At 49.2% G+C, this 15,597-nt stretch overlaps 1 protein-coding gene across 9 annotated transcripts; it reads right to left on the bottom strand.

Annotated features, from left to right (window-relative positions):
• Positions 1–358: 358 nt before the first annotated feature.
• On the bottom strand, positions 359–15,113 carry DMRT2 (doublesex and mab-3 related transcription factor 2). 9 transcript variants are annotated; one of them, XM_078349357.1, is made up of 5 exons: positions 6,995–7,420; positions 5,624–6,195; positions 4,013–4,115; positions 2,106–2,186; positions 359–1,688 (listed from the first exon to the last, which is right to left on the bottom strand). In XM_078349357.1, exons 2-4 carry the CDS (start codon positions 6,149–6,151, stop codon positions 2,131–2,133), a joined length of 687 nt encoding a protein of 228 aa, XP_078205483.1. In that variant the 5' UTR covers positions 6,152–6,195; positions 6,995–7,420; the 3' UTR covers positions 359–1,688; positions 2,106–2,130. The 9 variants fall into 9 exon arrangements, with proteins under 9 accessions (XP_078205483.1, XP_054111688.1, XP_054111677.1 ...); XM_054255713.2 differs by having other exon boundaries at positions 7,283–7,420; XM_054255702.2 differs by lacking the exons at positions 5,624–6,195; positions 6,995–7,420 and adding an exon at positions 14,949–15,113.
• Between the last annotated feature and the right edge of the window lie 484 nt (positions 15,114–15,597).

Raw genomic sequence — 15,597 nt, 5'->3', positions numbered from 1 at the left:
CATCGTCACCAGGGAAAGAAACTGGGACCCAGGGAGTCAAAAGAAATCTCTTCCAAGAACCCAAATCATCATCTAAAAGAGACATTACACTTGACTTCCCTGCAAATTAATTCAGCTTTGTCCAATCATGTGAAATGAAGATACTGTAAATAAGCAAATGCCCCTATGTTCTCCTTAAAGTTATTTTTGCCTCAAACAGTCTTGAACAATCAAATTTATGTGCCCTCCAAAATGCAAAACTAAAGTATTATAAAGGTTTTCCTGTGGCCCCCAGTGGCCATTAAGGATACTTCAAAATCAGAATCAGAAAAATAGCTTCTTGGTCTAGAGACTGCTATTTGCTTCAGCAAATACTGGGTCATTTAGAAGACGGTGTCAATTTTATTGCTTTTTGAAAATGTTGTGTAAAGCATGGTACTTAACAATTTGCACATTGGGCAATTTCCATCTGTAAGTTTAAATATATGTGATAAGAAAAAGTACATGCATATCATGAATATATAAAATTTTTCAAAATCATCTTTACGTTAGAAATTTCTTTACACAAACATCTTAACTTTAAAAAAAAATAGCGAATGGTGAGAACGCTCTAAGACTGCAGAAAATCCAGCTTTCTGTTTAAGCAGGCTTTCACTGAGAGACACGAGTGATGGCAGATGAAGGCCTCTTAAGAATAGACTCAACAGAAAATGACAGTGGTTCATTCACCGAGAGTTTTGTTCCAACTTGTTTGGCTACAAAAAGGTCTTTTGCGCATCTATCTATTGTAAATGTGTACTTCTGGTTCTCCTTAACTAAACACTCTCTGTGTTTCTTAGGGGTCTCTTCAAAGGCCTCTTTGACAAATGGTGTTTTCAACTCAGGACCCGATTTGTCATTAAGCGTTTGCTGGAATAATGAGTGGAATGGATTATGTCTAAGTGGCAGAGGGTGCCTGGTGTTTTCTTTGCTGATCTTCGTTAAGACGTGCCCTTGAGCTGCCAGGGAGTCCGTGTCAACAACGGGAGAGAAATTCCGTCGGGGTGGGGAGAACGCAGACCTCTCTGGGACAGTCTGATGACCCTGAAGGTCACTTCTTGTGGTCTGGATCTCAGGAGTGTGAGGCAGCACCAGGGAGCCTTCCCATTTCGACGGCATCATGTCATGCTCTACACTGAGTCCATCCTGGACTCGTGGCCCCTTCAAGTCCCAGCTGGCCCCAGCCTTCAGGGCTTGAACTGAGGTGGTGGCATTTAGCAGGCACTGCTGGTAGAGGAGAGTATCACTTATGGGACCACACTTGGGCCAAACTAAAAATCTCGAGGACAAGGGATACTGTCTGTAAGTTGTGGCCACGCTGACATTAGAAGAAATTAGTTCCATATTCCCAGACCCTGAATACTGCATGGTTAGATCAAGGCAAGTGGGCAAAAAATTACAGAAGTCCTTGCTTGGTGGTTCCACTGTGCTGGGGCTATAGGCACTTTTGAAGGAGTTGTAGTCAGGTCCAGGCACCATGCGGTTGGGCAGGAACAGGGCAGCAGCTTGAGACGTTTCCAACATCTCTCTTTCTTTATATTCTCTCTCGAGCATAATGTTCTCCAACTCTTTATCAGCAAAGGCTCTTCTTTTCCTCATCCTGTCACTAACTGGGGGAGGTAGAGGGAAGGTCCCTCCTACATAAGTCTCCGCTGGAATGGGGCGATAGCCTAAAAGAAGCAAAGATTGCACATGAAAGAGACTGACATCTACGGAAGAAAAATCTGGAAACCCAGAAGGCAACAGCAAGACTATAAATCAGAAGAACAATTATTTACCGTTTTTTCTCACTAATATTGTCATACAGAATGCAAAAGTACAAGTTAGGTTTAAAATAGTTTCCTGGGAGGGTGAAGGATATCCACATTGCAACCTGTTGGTGGTGTTATTGCTGCTGTTGTTCTTGTTGTTTTAGCTTTGTTTGCTTGCTTGCTTGCTTACTTCAAAAGGCATACTTTATTGATCGAAATTTTAATATTTTTCCAAGGCCCCCTATGCATTAAGAGACAAGACTATTCATCTTGTGTCAATCAATGTTTCATTATTATTCATGTCATCTTTTTTATTATTAAAAAATATATCTATACCTAGAGCTGATGTCACTTTTATTTTCTAAAGATGGTTCATTATGTACACACTGTAATAGCTGTAGAATAATCCAAGGAGAACTAGGAAAAAAGAGAAAGAAAGAAAGAAAGTTAAAGGAGACTAGTGAGTGGAAAAGAAAAAAAAAGAGTTAAGGAAATAGAGAAGCATAGAAAATTGAAAAGAGTTGTTAACTAGTCAAACATGCTCTGCAGTGAACAATTTAACCAGGCCCCTTCCCCTGACTACCAGTACAAACAAAACAAAATAAAACAAAACCCATAAAAAGTGGAGGGAGTATTCCCTCCTCTATTGAAAATAACTGTTCTAAAACATTTTTCCCAGGCTCTAATCATTTTGGCCAGATACCAAAATGATTGAACAAGCAGTCATTAGAACACAGGCTCGGTCATTGCATGGATAGGAACAAAGTCAAAAACAAAGATTAGTGTAACATAAATAGACTTCCGGGAGGCATAAAATACACGGAGTATGCGGATAAAATACTCAGAGAATTCTATCATCCCCAAATACTCACCTCTATCAAATTTGTTTGAAGGGTCCATTGTTATACTTGTATTTACATAGTGACAAACCCACCATACTCATTTGCAAATAAAATAAAATTTGAAAATTAATGTTTTCCATTTCTATGGTAAGTTTTTGCCAGGAAGTTATTTAGCTGAATTTACTATTCCATTTGGTCCTCGCACTGCTCAAGTTGCTTTGGCACAAGTTCAGTTTATCGATGTGGCCCTATTATTATAAATCTGTTTATCCAGTTTGTAACCAAATTAATGTTAATGCATAAGAAACCACTCTAAGGTCAGAGGTATACAACACATGATGGGACACACACCAACTTCAAAACCTGTCCAGAACCAATAAAATTCAGAAGCCGTGCAAGAAAAAAAAAAAACAGAATCCAAATGTCTACTTAAAAATTTTTGTTTTCTTTCAAGCTGAATTTAATGAAATGGCAGTGATTAAAGCAAACGTTAACTTTCCCTTATTTATATTTTTTAAATTTTAAAGGAAAACAGTTAAAAATAGCCAATATGTTATTGAGAAGGTCAGTAAATAAATTCCATACCCAAGCAGAGATGCTTTAAAAACTCAGCAATATTTTAAGAAAAATTAATGCATCCCCAGGCTTTCACGAAAGTGAGAACATGGAGAGAGAAAGAAATTTCACAGTTTGCCTTCAACCTCCACTTCACTTGCTGGATTCAAAACTTTTTTCAGATTCTATAACCTTGACTGTCAAAAATGGTAAAATGAAGTTTGGAATCACAGGAATTACTCAAGTAATCCTGGAGGGAAAAAAATGTACAATGAAAAAGAGTGGAATCTGAGGTTGAACTCCCAGACTAAAGGTCTTTATTAGTTGTGAGCAGCTGTTAAATTCCTCACTTGACTTAATCTATTCAGCTCCGACAACTAAGAAAAGCAGAGGTGGTTATATTGTCTTGTTTTGTTTTTACTTTATTTATTTCCTTCCAAGACATCTGCTCCAGGATCACTTGGCAGTATATATTTGTACATCCCTCACACGGGGTAAATTTCACATGCACTCCGTATTAACCCATGAACCACTAAGCAGACAACCAAATGATAGGGATTCTTAAACTGGTGGTGACAAAAACCTCAGCAGGTGTGTGAGATTCATTTTCCCAGGTGGTGGTTTCCTTCCTAGAGGAAAACTCTCTGGCTCAAGGGCCATGATAATCTTCTTCGTCTGGGTTGTTTTAGCGTATGGGCTCAGCGAACACCTAAACAAAACCTTTCTAATAAAAAGTACCTTCCCTTTAGATAGCACTTTAACAGATTAATAAATACACTTTGTGCCTGATTAATGAGAGTCACTCAACTCGGTTTAAAAGGCTGAAGGATAATTTTGTTGCTTTACCTTCTAAAATGCTTTTGGCCAACAAACTGGGGGCTCTGACTTGCCTCTGGTACACAGCTTTGCGCTCGAAATTGTTCTGTTTCCCAGAAAGCCCCTTCTTGTCCTGTAAACACAAGAAACATCATCAAAAATAATGCCCTGAAAGAAAATGTGAGCGAGAAGGGGGAAGGACGGGATGTCAGTAAATCTTCTAGGAACTCTCCCCTTCTAAATGTATTGAAGTTTCCCATTCCGTGTGAAAAATACACGGATTTTTATTAATTACAAACGAATTAATATCAGCACCCCTTAATCCTAGGGCAAGGAGCTGGAACCTCCGACCAGCTGGTGAGCTGGGCCCCCTGCTTTCTCCAGCACCGTCACTCCAGACTCACTACGCAGAACTTTATATGGGCAGAAGTGAAGGGACATCCCGGAAGGAAGTGAAAAAGTGAAATCCCTAGTCGGGGATACTGTAGACGCCCGGCCTCAAGAGATGGTTGCAGCCCGGCTGGATTTTGGGCGCCCACCTGTTGGGTAGAAGGTGCCCCAAGGCCTGCTATTACTCCTAGCTCTGGCTGGAAACTCCACGTTTGCGTATTACAGACGCCTGCCCTCACCTCCGCATCACCGCCAGCTGGTGGGATTCTGGGCTCTCCCACGCCGGCGCCCTACCCAGCATATGCCGCGGCGAACGCGTGGGAACGCAGGGCAGGCGACGACCAGTGCAGGACGCGGGAGGAGGCCAAGCCCAGGATCAGGTGTCTTTGGCATCCAGCGCGCTCTCCTGGGCCCTCGAGAGGCTTTCCAGTGGGGTCGCTGCCTTTAGCGATCCGCTTACTCCCCAGCTCCTCTTCGCCAGAAAGTAAAATAAAAAATCCTCCCTGGTCCTGAGTCTGGGAGGAGGCCCTGCGAAGCCTCCTCAGCTGAGCTCTCCCTGCGTCGGCGCACAAGGAAATAAATATAAAATCGGAGGTTCAAGAGCCTCTCTGGGAAAGAAAACCCGGGCTCTTCTCTTAGCTGGAGTCCTCCGGTGGGAAGCACGTGCTCTCAGGTAGTTTACAGGGAGAGTAGCTTCGGATTGATGACCTTGGGCTGCAAGCATCTAACTTCTCATGCACTTTTTGTCTCATCCGTAAAATGCGTGTTCTGGAGATCTCAAACGTCCAAGTGAGCGCGGAAGCCCCGAGTGCATGCGTGCTGCGTGCTTCTTTTCCTCGACCATCACTAGCACAGCAGTGAAGAGTCTGGAGTGCACGCCATGGAGAGTGAATCGACCACTCCAGCCCCTAATCCCGCCCCTCAACACCACGAAAATACACTTTTAAATGTAAAAAAAAAAAAACAGCAAACTGATTTTCTCACGACGTTCCAAATGGGCCTAATCACTTTCAAGGTCTCTCTGCCTGCTTTTTAATACAAAAACATTTCCCAAGTTCCCCAGAAATGCCTGCTTTCTCCCTCCCGACCCTGCTTGCCAATGTAGGCAGAAACGCGTTCTTACCATCCTTCCGAGGGAGTGCCGGGCGCCGCAAGGCCCTGTGCGCGGGGGTGTGGATAGCTGCCCCGTCCCCTCCAACTCCCCCACCTCCACTGTGGCCGGGGCGCGCCCGGGGCCGGGCGAATACGCACCTCGGTGGCCTGCTGCCTCCGGAGCGCCACCTGGGCGGCCATGACGCGCTGCCGCTCCACCACCAGCAGGCAGTTGGCGCACTGGCAGTCCCGCCAGCGACAGAAGCGCTTGTGGCCCTTCAGGCAGGACACTACGCCGTGGTTGCGGCAGCGAGCGCACTTCGGCGTGCGGCTCAGCTTGCGCGGCTCCGCGCCGCCGCCCGCAGGGGTGGCGCGGTCTGGGGGCCCGGTGCCCGCCGGCGAGGCCTGAGGCGCGAGCGGAGGCCTCCGCTGCAGTCCCCCCTGCGGCTCCGGCGGGCCGGCCATCCCCCGGGGCGCTCCCGCCTCCTCGCCGTCGCCCTCTTCCTCCGCGTCTTCCTCCTCCTCGTCGTCATCCTCGTCGTCCTCTCCGTCCCCGTCGGCCGGGGGCGGCGGGCTGAGCCCAGGGGGCGTTGAGCGCGGCGCCTCGCAGCCGTGCTCTTCCAGCTCCAGGCTCTCGACATCGATCTCCCAGTCCCCGGGCGCTGACCCAGCCTGCGGGTCGGCCATGGCGCTCGGGGCCTCCCTGGGGCCTGAGCTCAGCGGCCCGCTCTCTGAGGAAACACAAAGAAATCCAAAGACCCACCGGCCGCCGTCAGGGACCATCCCTGAGCCTCCGGCCCAGAGCTCCCGGTCTGCCCGCCTCCGGCCCCATGAGTTATCCTGTTCTCATTACACGACCCTCCGCCACACGTGCCTTTAGTGTATCTCTAGGGCCCCCAGGGATCCACAACCCAACAAAGGTTTTATTTTATTAATTCTAAGTGCTCTGTGAGCACCTGACCTTTAACCGCAGCCCTCTCTGGCTTCACACAGGCTTTCCTGACAAGTCCCTGGGTAACTCACTGATCACACACACAAAGTATTGTGTCCAACTAGGCCGGCCCAGGTCACTTGTTAGGTTTCCGCATACCCAACCAGTACAGCCATGATGCACATAAAACTGTCCGAGGAAGAACTGTTTTTCTTTTGATTACAAGTGACCCTTCAGACCCACTGAAGTACCACTCCATGCTTCCCAAATGCCTTTCATCAGCCTGCACCACGACAAGGAACCCTCCCTGGGATCGAAGAGGCCAAGAGGTCCTCTCAATCCTCCTCCCCAAAATAATCAAAACCAAAATTTTGCTGTCATTGGAGTCCCATAGGGGCAAAGGGCACAAAGCTACAGATGCCCGACCAGCCTCAATAGTACTTAGGGTGCACAGGGCTGAGCCGCGCGGGCCCTCTGTACTTAGGGCTTGGTTTACATCTTTAAGGCACGGCATCCAAGTCAAATAGAAAAGGTGAAAGATGATTCACGCCCTTTGCCCTCCCTGACACCCCGAGCGGCATCACAGCACTCACACTCACCAAAACTTTGAGACCCGGGCTGGTAGCCCAGTTAAAAGATATCCAGCTTTAGGTTCTGGCTCTAGGGCTGCTGGCTGTGCTTGCAAACAGAAATCGGGGTCGCTACCCTCAAACACGACACCGGGAGCTGATAGCTGGAGACCCGGAACGAACCCTCTGGATGGTGGAGGGGCGGGAGAAGGTGGAGGGAAGGAGGGAGGAGGCGAGTCAAGTCCTCAGCGACCTAGCCCAGCACATCCCGAACTCTGCAAAGTTCGGCTCGGTCTTCTGCAGCCTTGGGCGCCTCACCTTGCTGAGGTCGCTTTCGGCTTCCTCTGACCCAAGCTGGGCGGGAAAGATCTGGCCGCCCCAGCCTGGCTCAGATCGCAGGCTCACTGGGCGGGCGCGCGCAGCTGCATTCAGCGCAGCACCTCTGGCTTCGGTCTCCAGGCTGCGCTCCTCTTTCTAGTATTATCCACTCCGGCCCAGAGCTTTACGTCCTCTGATTGGCCGGTTGTCAGGCGGTGTGTACACTGATTGGCCGAGGCACGCGGGCCAGGCGCCCTCCGCCTCTCGGCTGTCTACACCCTCCTCCCTGCACAGCTCCGCCAGAGTCCGCCTGCGGGGCCTTCGGTGCAGCCGGGTCTCCTGTCCAGAGTCTAAACCCGAGATAGGACCGGGCCTGCGAGAAAGAAGTGGCCATTTATCTCCTGGACTGGGAAACAAGCAGAGATACACTCTTAGGAATGCGTTGTCCACTAGACAAAGTAATAAACGACGAGGAAGAGATCAGAAAGGCCAGTAATGCTCTCTAGCAGCATCACAAGTATTTCTATGACTCAATCATTAATTCAAACTGGGCGTAAAAATTATGCCTCTCTATCGGGGCTTACAGCGACATCCTTATTTCTCCTGCAAGAGTACATCATTGGTAACCTGGCACCGAAGCTCCTAGTTAGCGTACAAATGGCCTGTCCATATTTCTGCATCTAGTGTCAAATAGTTCCTCATTAACCTTCACCAAGCCTATGTGGCAGGTGGCCAAGTCAACTACAAGTCACTTAATTTTTCTGCTGTATCAGTTGCTACTACAGTTAATTTGGGGACCATCAGAAATGCATGCTATTAAGAGATTGAGGAAGCATGCACTTAAACAAAACTTTTTAAAAAGATGACTGCTTTTTAGTGTGCATAATTGTTTTATAGACTTTCTAACGACTCCCTCAAAAAATCCTTTACAAAATGTTTAACAATAAAGTTAAATTTTCAACATGTTAAAATAAGGAATTAGGCTTCTAATGTAACATTGCATTTATTTCTTGAACTAAATTTAAAACAATGGAGACGCTTTTCTAGCTGCATTTGTAAATAATCAAGACCTCTAGAGTAGGATCGGTTTAGGAGACTTTACAAAATTGGGTGTCATTGCACTGAGCACACAGTAGGCCCGAAACAAATATTCGGTGAAGGGTGGGAATTCCTGACTTAACTCCAACGTTACTTTTCTCCAAGTTTGTCAGAATGTTAAAAGTTAACCTGGCTCCAAGAAGTAGGAACAAAGGCAGCTTAGGAACTACTGTGAAACTAACGCTACTGGCCGGAAGCACAGGTATTCTCAAGCCCTTAGTGATGTTGGAAATTTCCTCCCCGGTGACCAAGCATTGGGATTCCCGTTTGTGTGGATGCTTCTTCCCAGAGCCTCTTGCGAAGCCCAATGAAAGAAATAGAGAAACACTCCTGCTTATTCCCTTCGGCTTTTCGGTAGCTCTGGCGACTCAGAGGATGACTTGGGAGCGGTGCGCGCTCCAACAAGGGACAAGGGGTCACACAAACTGTTACCGCCTCTCCCTTGACACCACCTTATAACACGTTTCCTTTTGCACATTTTTAAAACTCACTCACCAAAGCACATTTTCTTCACCTACATTGGAGCGTTTAAACTCTTGACCGCTGCAGAAATATGTTCCTATCCCCGTTTTTTCAACGACGAAACTGAGGTTCAGAAAGGAACCCTGGGTCACCCAGTAGTCTCCGGGAGAGCAATGGACCTTGTCGACCTTGTCGACCTCTGTTCTGAAGTCCCAGAAACTTTGCAGAGCCCCTCACTCCCAGCAGGAAAAACTCGCCGCGGGTTTGCTTTTTAAAATTTTACTCCCCTGCACCCCTTCTGATTTTAGTACCTAAGGTTACTACCAGCAGCCCTCCTGTAACAGGACCCAGCACGTTTTTATCAAATCATTCTGTTTTTTCCAGCGTCTTCCCCTGCTAGCTACATTTCTGTCTTTGCAAACAGGTATTACAGTGCTTCTGCCCCGAGAGGTGTGTGCAAACTACAAACCCCCACTACCTCTGGCCGCGTGTGCAAGCGGTGGGCAGGCTGGGCTTTTCTTTTATTTATTGCTTTTAAGGTTAGGGGTGGTGGTAAGGAGATGAAATCATTAGCCCCTTCACCAGTTGTTTTAAATGTTAAGAAACAAAATCAAGAAAGTAAGTTTGCTAACTTTGGAAAACTAGATTGAGAGGAAGGGGGACCGACCGGAGGAAGAACAGAAGGAGAAAGGGGTGTAAGCCTGTTTCCAAAACTGAAAGTGAATGAACAGCCAAGCAGCTCTTGAACTAATTAGAAATTTTAAAACTGCGACATAAGGATGAAACAAGTGGGATTTGTGAACAATAAACCACGCCGGCTGAGGCCAAATGGAAGATGGGACTGCAGGTCCCAGAGTATGGAGAGAATGAGGTCCTCAGAATGTTCTGGCAGAGCCACCAGCCTTCCTCCTGTGTGAGCTGCGTCTGCACCGACGTAGGAAAGGCTGAGCCCCAGTGATTCCTGGAAGACCTCAGCCCGTGGGTTTCAGCGAGGTGAGCTCCGGATTGCTTCCTCCTCGGCACTCAACCCTCACCCTAGCAAAAACGTGCCCAAAGCCCCACTGCCCTCTCCAGATATCTTGCCCATCTCCACGTGCCCGGCCGGTCCCACCCTCCTTACACACCCATGTGCTGCACCCGGGAACAAGCAGCTGTAATCATAACCCAGTTGAATTACACTCAACCCCTCCGCCCAGAAAGCCTCCAGAGAATCAGAATCCCAGCAATTACCGGGAAGCGAGGTCAAGGGGCGGGCGAGGGGAGGAGAAAAAGGGTCTTTATCCTGGGACGAACTTCAGGAAGTCCGAGAAGCTCCGAAATTGAATGCGAAAATATGTACATTTTGGGAAAGGGGAGGAGTAATTATCATAGTTCGTGGATTGTGAAAGGAATCTACGGCTGCTCAAACTGTTTAGTAAACTAAATAGTCAGAGGGAATCGGAGCCAGAGGGCCTGCGCCCGAGCTGTTTGCTCCACTGGCTAGGTGGCCTTAGTTATTTTTCTGAAGCTCAGTTGCCTCATCCGCAAAGGGGAAAGAGTAGCCTTCCTTGGCCCGACTTAGTAATTACAAGGATAGCGCGTCTTCACAGGTTAGGAGTTCAGTACAGACGTGGATTTCCTCCAGAGGTGGCAGCACAGGCAGCTCGGGAGGGCCCGGCCAAGGCGTGCCTTGAAAACTTGATGGAAAGGCGAGGGCGCGAGGAATCCAGCTCCCTCTCGAGGTCCCTCTCTTAAAAGGGGTCAGGCCGTGACTGAGGACCTGGTGAGGTGAGGAAACAAGTCCTTTGCCTTGTAAACTGATACCAAAGTACAAAGAACAATTCGGAGTCCCTCTTGTAAATTACAAAGCAACTGGGCTGCTGTTAGCCCACAGAGCTCAGCTGGCGGGGTTTGCCTCCTGGAACTGACAGGCCAGAGGCCCCTTCCCTCTCTGCCTCCCTCTCCCTTTAGGCCAAACCTCTCTCACCCTGTACCCCTTCTCCTTCTGGTGCTGCTCGGACCCACCCGGTGAGAAGCCCTCTTTGAGCGAGCCACATAAGAGAAACTGAACCAAAAAAAGAAGGAGGCCCAGCACGGGGGTGGATGGCTTGAGGCCAGGAGTTCGAGACCAACCTGGGCAACATGAGGAAGCCCGTCTCTACTAAAAACACAAAAAATTAGCCGGCGTGGTGGCACCACGCGCCTGTAGTCCCAGATATTCAGGAGACTGAGGTGGGAGGATCGCTTCAGCCTGAGAAGTCGAGGCTGCAGTGAGCCGAGATCGCACCACTGCACTCCAGCCTTTAGGCGACAGAAGTGAGACCCTTCTGAGAGAGATGGGGGGGGAGGTGGCATTCTTTTTTGTTGTTGTTTCCTGGATGAAGGGTTTTTTTTTTCTTTCCTCAAACACCCTGCCACAATTTTTAAAATAAAATAAAGGAGGAAAGTGAGGTTTTTTTGTTTTGTTTTGTTTTGTTTTGTTTTTGAGACGGAGTTTCACTGTGGTTACTCAGACTGGAGTGCAATGGCACGATCTCGGCTCACCGCAACCGACGCCTCCTGGGTTCAAGCAATTCTCCTGACTCAGCCTCCCGAGTAGCTGGGACTACAGGCGTGCACCACCATGCCCAGCTAATTTTTTTGTATTTTTAGTAGAGACTGGGTTTCACCATGTTGACCAGGATGGTCTCGATCTCTTGACCTCGTGATCCACCCACCTCGGCCTCCCCAAGTGCTGGGATTATAGGCGTGAGCCACCGCGCCTGTGGTGCGGTTGGATTGGCTCCCGCTCATCCATCTAGTTCCTTTTGTGAATCGCACCCCTCCCTGTTCCCCACGGAGCCACGCAGCTCTCGTGACGTCCCTCTCGCCTGGCCACATAGGCTCGGATCCCATTCCAGAGTCCCGATTCTTCTGCAGCCTGGCCCTGCCACGTCCCACTTCACTCACAGAGCTAATCGCGGAGAGTTGATCCTGCCCCGAGCATTCCCCCACAGAACCCCCACCTCCGCCCCGACTCTGCGCAGACCGCCCAGCCTGAAGGCCGAGCGCTGGGTCTCGGAGCCTGACAAAGGCGGGTTAGAATGCAGATCTGCCCCTCCCTGGCTGGGAGTAGTAAGGAGGCCCCTTAACCTTCCTCTCTGCCTGACTTTCCTCAACTGCAAAATGGAGTTCACCTAAAAGGAGGAAATGAGTGTAGACTCCCTGGCACGGTGATCCGCCCATACTTAGCATTCAGTACTTGGGAGTACTTTGTATTATTTTTGTTGTTATTTTAACTCCATGAACTGATCTGCGGAGAGCCCGAAGTTGGGGGAAAGCCGAGGCCCGATTTCCTCCCTACTCCACCCAACTTTACAGCTTCGGAAGCCTCCAGAGGAGGCTGGGGGCCAGCAGGAACCCTGTCCCTCCACCTCCAGTTGCCTCGCTAAATCAACCTGCCGCGAGCGCCCAGGGTGTCGGCTGACGTTTGGAAATGTCTAAGCATCCCGACAGAAGTGCTTTGCTGTGACCGGTTGTGGCTGCGGTTTCTCCAGCGCTGACCTCGAACGCACCTCCTCCTGTGGAAAGCTACTCAACATTGCACGGTCTCAAGACTTTGACCGGCTGCGGACGCAGCGAAATAAATAATCCCAGATGGGATTGCGGAGATCTGATTTCCCAATTTACTTTGCGTAATCAAATATACGACCTGTCACAAGCCATGGGGGTGGGAGAGGGGAGCTTGCGGGAGATAACTGGTCTCTGCCAGGCTGTTCGAATTCTCTCTTTCCCTGCTCCGGGCTTCCAAAAAGCTGACCCAAAAGGAGGGTGCGACCTAGACTCTCTCGTCTCTCCTCCGTGGGAAGCAGGATTTAAATCATAGACACATAAGGCCGAATGAGAGGCGCGGAGTCCACTCCCTCGATTTCCAAAGGAAAGGAAAACTGAAGTTCAGAGAAGTTCCTGGAGTTGCTGGAGGACACCGCTAAAACAGTGGCTGTGCGGGATCAAAAAGTAACTCCAGCTCCATGCCCTTATGCAATCTTTTCAAATAGGCTCTTTGCAGCAGGATGCAGAGTCAGAAGCCGACTGTAAAGTAATCGTGCCTTAGCATATCTATCTGGAGGATCCGCCAGCCAACCTCGGCAGCTTCCATCCTCCAGGCTGGGAAACGTGGCTCAATTCACTTGGGGAGGCTAGCAGCAGCCAGGAGATGAGGCAACTGCAGACTTTTCAGTACCCATTCCAAATGGTCCTCTGGGGAGGTAGATACCCGGGGCTGGAGTGGGGCCCTGGGGCTGTGGCCTTGCTGTGGAAGGCAGCCCTGAGAGGGCATGTGGCTGGTTGCCACCTCATGAGAAGCAAGGCTCTCCGGCTCTGAGAGCCTCCTTGCAGCCCCTAGGGGGCCTCACGACTCACTGAAACAGTAAACCCTTAACTCAGAACTTTCCACTCCCTACTCCCATTCCATTTTGGGGTTTTACATTTCAAGGGGACAGACTTTACCCACGCTGAAATCACTCTCCATATTTTCCCAACAGTCTAACAACCAGGTAGAGAGGAATCAAGAGAGGGAGGAGGATGCCAAGCGTTGGTGGGGCAGGTGCTGTGATGAAAAGTTAATTTCTTCCATGTGTATAAACCACTCCGCAAATCTTTTCACCTTCCTGGGCCTGGGGTTCCTTGACTGTAAAATGAAGGAGGGAAATTCATTGATTTCTAGGTTCTGTCTCAAATGTTAAAGACTGTAACAAATCTTAACTCTCATCTGATAGACTGCTTGCTCAGGTAGCAAGGTTAAGGGTATGAAGAAAGGCCAAGATGGACAGGAGGAGAGGAGGAGAGGAGAAGGAAAAGAAGGTAGGGTGGGGGGCAAACAGCTTTGGTTTTGACATTTTGGTGATATTTTTGCTCCTCTATGCTTCTGCTATTAATCTTATCTAGTTAAAAATGAGGGAGGAGGGTGAAATCTATCAGCTAGGGAAACAATGGGACATGGAGCAGTTTCACAAAAGATTCAGTTCCCCAGAGCCCAGATCCAATAAGGATTCAGTCAAGTGGCAAAGAAGGTTACCACAAGTCACAAAGGTTCCATGATCCTGTGGCTTCTAGGTCAGGTTCATTCTGGCTGGACTTTAAGCCCAAAATTACCAGGCCTCCTTAGCCTTGTCCCATGCAAAGCTGATTCTGAGGTCTGAGTTTCAGCTCTGTGGAGGGTTTCTGCTCTGTTTCAGCTCCTTTGCTGTTAGGCCCAGGAGGTATCTCTGAAAAGTGTTCTTGCTGGAGTTGAGAGTCCCCCGAACTCTGTCAGAAGAATCCCTGTACTCAAATTTTACCCAAGCTTGGGAGAAGACTTGCCCAGAACACAGACTCCATAGTGTTTGTCAGGATGGAGTGGGAGTGAGGAAGGAGTGTCTCAGAGGATGGATCGGACTGTACTCGAGTGCTCTGTCGTTGGATAGCCAGCGACTCCCCAGAATGTCCAAGTGACTGAAGTGCGATCCTATGTTTTATAGCCAACTGGCAAAAGCACAGACACCTTTTCAGAGTACTTGACCTGCCTAAGAGAAGGATTCTTTTTGTCAATGAAATAAGTAGCAAAAAATATATAGTAAGACTGCAGGGATTCATCTGTTCTACTCCAGGTTTTGCCAACTAAAGTAACCTTTATTTAACCTTGGGTCGCTTTTCTCACTATCACCCCTTTAGGCTTCTTCTACAAAATGAAGTGAAACCAAGTCACCGCGAAAGTCCCTTCCCGCATTTTTTGTAGTTCTAAATGGGGTGAGAAAATGGAAAAGGCTTGCTGGAGGGTTTCTCCACGGGGGATGTGGGGGCGGGGGGCAAGAGAAAGAGGGGATAAGGAGAGACCAAAGCCAGCTTCTAGCGCGCTTCTTATTCTTATAACGGCGCCACATAAACTTTAAGGGCCTGGAGGAAATCTCTTTGATAACGTTGACCCCAGAGAGCAGAAAGGGGGAGGTGAGCAAGTTCCAAGGGAGCGGATAAAGGAAATGTCACTTGCTTCCCACTGACTTAACGCGGCAGGAGCGCAGGTGCAAGAAACCCCAGTCTCTCCCTCCGGCCAACAAGCACCTCCCGCCAACCCCCGCCCCAACCGTCCACTCCTTCTCCCTACTTTCACCGAAAATTTATTGACGAGGTGAGGCCAGGCTAACAAAACTACAACCCCAGGCGCTTCGGGCCCCACAGGAATGCTTTGATCCTCCCCCAGCGTCTAGTGGCCCCCAGCGGATTGCGTAGCCCAACGCCTGGGCTACCCGCCGCGGGTCGCCGTCCGGGGCGCAGCGGGAGGAGGCCGCGCGGGGGCGCTGTGGGGAGGATGCGCGGACCCGCGCTCAGCAGCAGGGCGTGAGACCCAGCATCCCTGGGTCTCGCGGGCTCCGCGCTCCTGCTGCGTTAAATCCTCGCCCTGTCCTGCCCTCTTTTCCAGCGGGGTCCCGTGTCGGAGGAGAACAGTGATCGAGTTCGAAGTTTGGAGTGTCTCTGCTTCTCTGGGGTTTTGATCACTGCTCCTTCCAGCCCTCAACCGGCTACTCCAAAGTATGCGTAGATTCCAGGAATGATTTGCCAAGAAGGAATTGGGGAAGAAGAAATCGCAATTATTAAGGGCCCATCCTTCGTCAGATTCTGTGTCAGGCCCTTTCAACCTTGCATAATTGACTCTTCACAACTCTTCCTTTTTTTTGAGATGGAGTTTCCCTCGTTACCCAGACTGGAGTGCAATGGCGCGATCTCGGCTCACCGCAACCTCCGCCTCCTGGGTTCAGGCA

The sequence above is a fragment of the Callithrix jacchus genome, chromosome 1 (genome assembly GCF_049354715.1).
Source record: "Callithrix jacchus isolate 240 chromosome 1, calJac240_pri, whole genome shotgun sequence".
NCBI classification, from domain to species: domain Eukaryota; kingdom Metazoa; phylum Chordata; class Mammalia; order Primates; family Cebidae; genus Callithrix; species Callithrix jacchus.
The sequence above is the reverse complement of the archived record's forward strand: the minus strand, read 5'-3'. Positions and strand labels throughout refer to the sequence as shown.

Coding starts and splice junctions, on each gene's coding strand:
- DMRT2 (XM_054255678.2), bottom strand. CDS start 6,151: ATGGCCGACCCGCAGGCTGGGTCAGCGCCCGGGGACTGGGAGATCGAT. Junction 4,116..5,623: donor GGAGGCAGCAGGCCACCGAG/GTGCGTATTCGC, acceptor TTGTGTTTACAG/GACAAGAAGGGGCTTTCTGG. Junction 1,689..4,012: donor GGCCAAAAGCATTTTAGAAG/GTAAAGCAACAA, acceptor TGCTTCTTTTAG/GCTATCGCCCCATTCCAGCG.